We start from the raw sequence: 1,767 nt of genomic DNA, 5'->3' as shown, positions 1-1,767 counted from the left end.
AAAAAATAACGGCAGATGAGGGGGGTTTTCAGTCTACGCATATATGCAAAGAAGTGCAACATTTTGACGTTAAAGTTTTTATTTCGTCCGCAGGCGTTTTGCAGAAAAATACATTGTGCGTCTAGCCGCCGGCCGTGACCACGCTTGTATTCTGCGAAATTGCACAAGTGCGCGTTTTTGTAGTTTTTCGTATTCAAACAAAAACGATTATGCCACTGATGAAATACGTGGTGACATAATGGAAGTAAAATAAAGGTACGAAACGCCACACCTGCATGAATGAAGCAGCCGCAAGGCCAGTATTTTGAAACGGAACAACTCTGTGGCGCAGCTTGTGCAATGACACGTGATAAGGGTGATCATTTCCGGCGAAGTAAAATAAAGGTACGAAACGCCACACCTGCAAGAATGAAGCAGCCGCAAGGCCAGTATTTTGAAACGGAACAACTCTGTGGCGCAGCTTGTGCAATGACACGTGATAAGGGTGATAACACATTCCCGGCGCCTCATATGGTTCACCGAGAAGATGTCGATTTACTAGATTCAAAAGAATCTCGTTCTTGCCATGTCCTGTCTTTTCATTGGGCGTTCGAACCTCTTTGGACGTTTGGGATCTTCGGCGGCCTCTCAAAATTGTGCGACACTTGACGGCGGTCTTTGCGTTGTTCTTAATTTTACGCACCTTTATGACTTCATTTCCGTGTTTTCGTAACTTATGGAAGGTAATGGTGTAGAGATCAAGGTGGAACCTTTAATTTCCCATCTCAATGAAGCCTATCATCCTTCGTTAGATTGCTTTCACGTGGTATCTTATCCCGGTTCTGGGTTCGGTTTGTGTCTTACTGAAACCATAGCACACTTCGGTTCATCCTCTTCAAAAACTGACCACAATGACGAGCGTATGACGGATACTCCATCCGAGTGCGCTGATCTAGGCGTGGGGAACTTGACTAGGACGAGCAAAATGGACTTTTATCCCGGTGAATCTCTCAGCCAGCCAACGAGTGACACAGCGGTCGACACAGTACACCAACTTTTATGCAGTTCTTCAGCCTCGCATTCTGTTTCAACGCTTGGGGTAGGAGTCAATGCCAGTTCTTATGCACAGGCGTTTGGCTCCTGTAAAGAGACATACACTGAAATCCTAGATTACCCGGAAGTATCAAAGTTGAAGCACTCCGAGCTGCCTGCAGTAAAACCCAGTGAGGCGCTTTTTGTTCGCGCTCTTATTGGGCGCTGCAAACGCATAGCTCCCTTGTGGTTCCGAGGTGTGTCGTCAATGCGAGAACGAAATCGCGAAGAAAATCGGAGAATGGCCAACAATAGCGGGCAAACGCAAGGTGACTGGAGCCTGATTGGGTTGAAGATAGCGGTAAGTCATGATGCGTCCCGTGGTTTTTGATTTATACCATTTTCCATTCGTTTGATGTCAGGTTTTCGTTTTTTACAACAGGGTTCACCGGTTAGATACCATCAAGAACCTGCGTCTAAGTTCTTACTTGTTTGTGTGTGGGAGGGGGGAATAGAATTAGCTCTTAAGTTCTGTTCCGTTTAGGGAATGTAGACGTATCGATACTGAAAAATCATCCAATCTTTACACCCAGAGGCTCGTTTAACAAACCAGCCTCGCTAGTGATCTGGCCTGTCGGTAACTGGGGTTACTTGGTGATTAGCATTGCATAAGGCAACTGAAGTTAACAAATAATAGAGGTGGAAAAGTTGTGAAGCCCCGAAACAGGCTGCACCGTGCTGCTGCAACATAAGGGG

General features: G+C 46.0%; 1 protein-coding gene across 1 annotated transcript; it reads left to right on the top strand.

Moving 5' to 3' along the window:
* Positions 1-279: 279 nt before the first annotated feature.
* Positions 280-648, top strand: T265_06011 (hypothetical protein; the record flags this gene model as incomplete). The annotated part of the gene is made up of 1 exon (XM_009171170.1): positions 280-648. One exon carries the CDS (start codon positions 280-282, stop codon positions 646-648), a length of 369 nt encoding a protein of 122 aa, XP_009169434.1.
* Positions 649-1,767: the final 1,119 nt, after the last annotated feature.

The sequence above is a fragment of the Opisthorchis viverrini genome, assembly GCF_000715545.1.
Source record: "Opisthorchis viverrini unplaced genomic scaffold opera_v5_121, whole genome shotgun sequence".
In the NCBI taxonomy this organism is placed as follows: Eukaryota; Metazoa; Platyhelminthes; class Trematoda; order Opisthorchiida; family Opisthorchiidae; genus Opisthorchis; species Opisthorchis viverrini.
The sequence above is the reverse complement of the archived record's forward strand: the minus strand, read 5'-3'. Positions and strand labels throughout refer to the sequence as shown.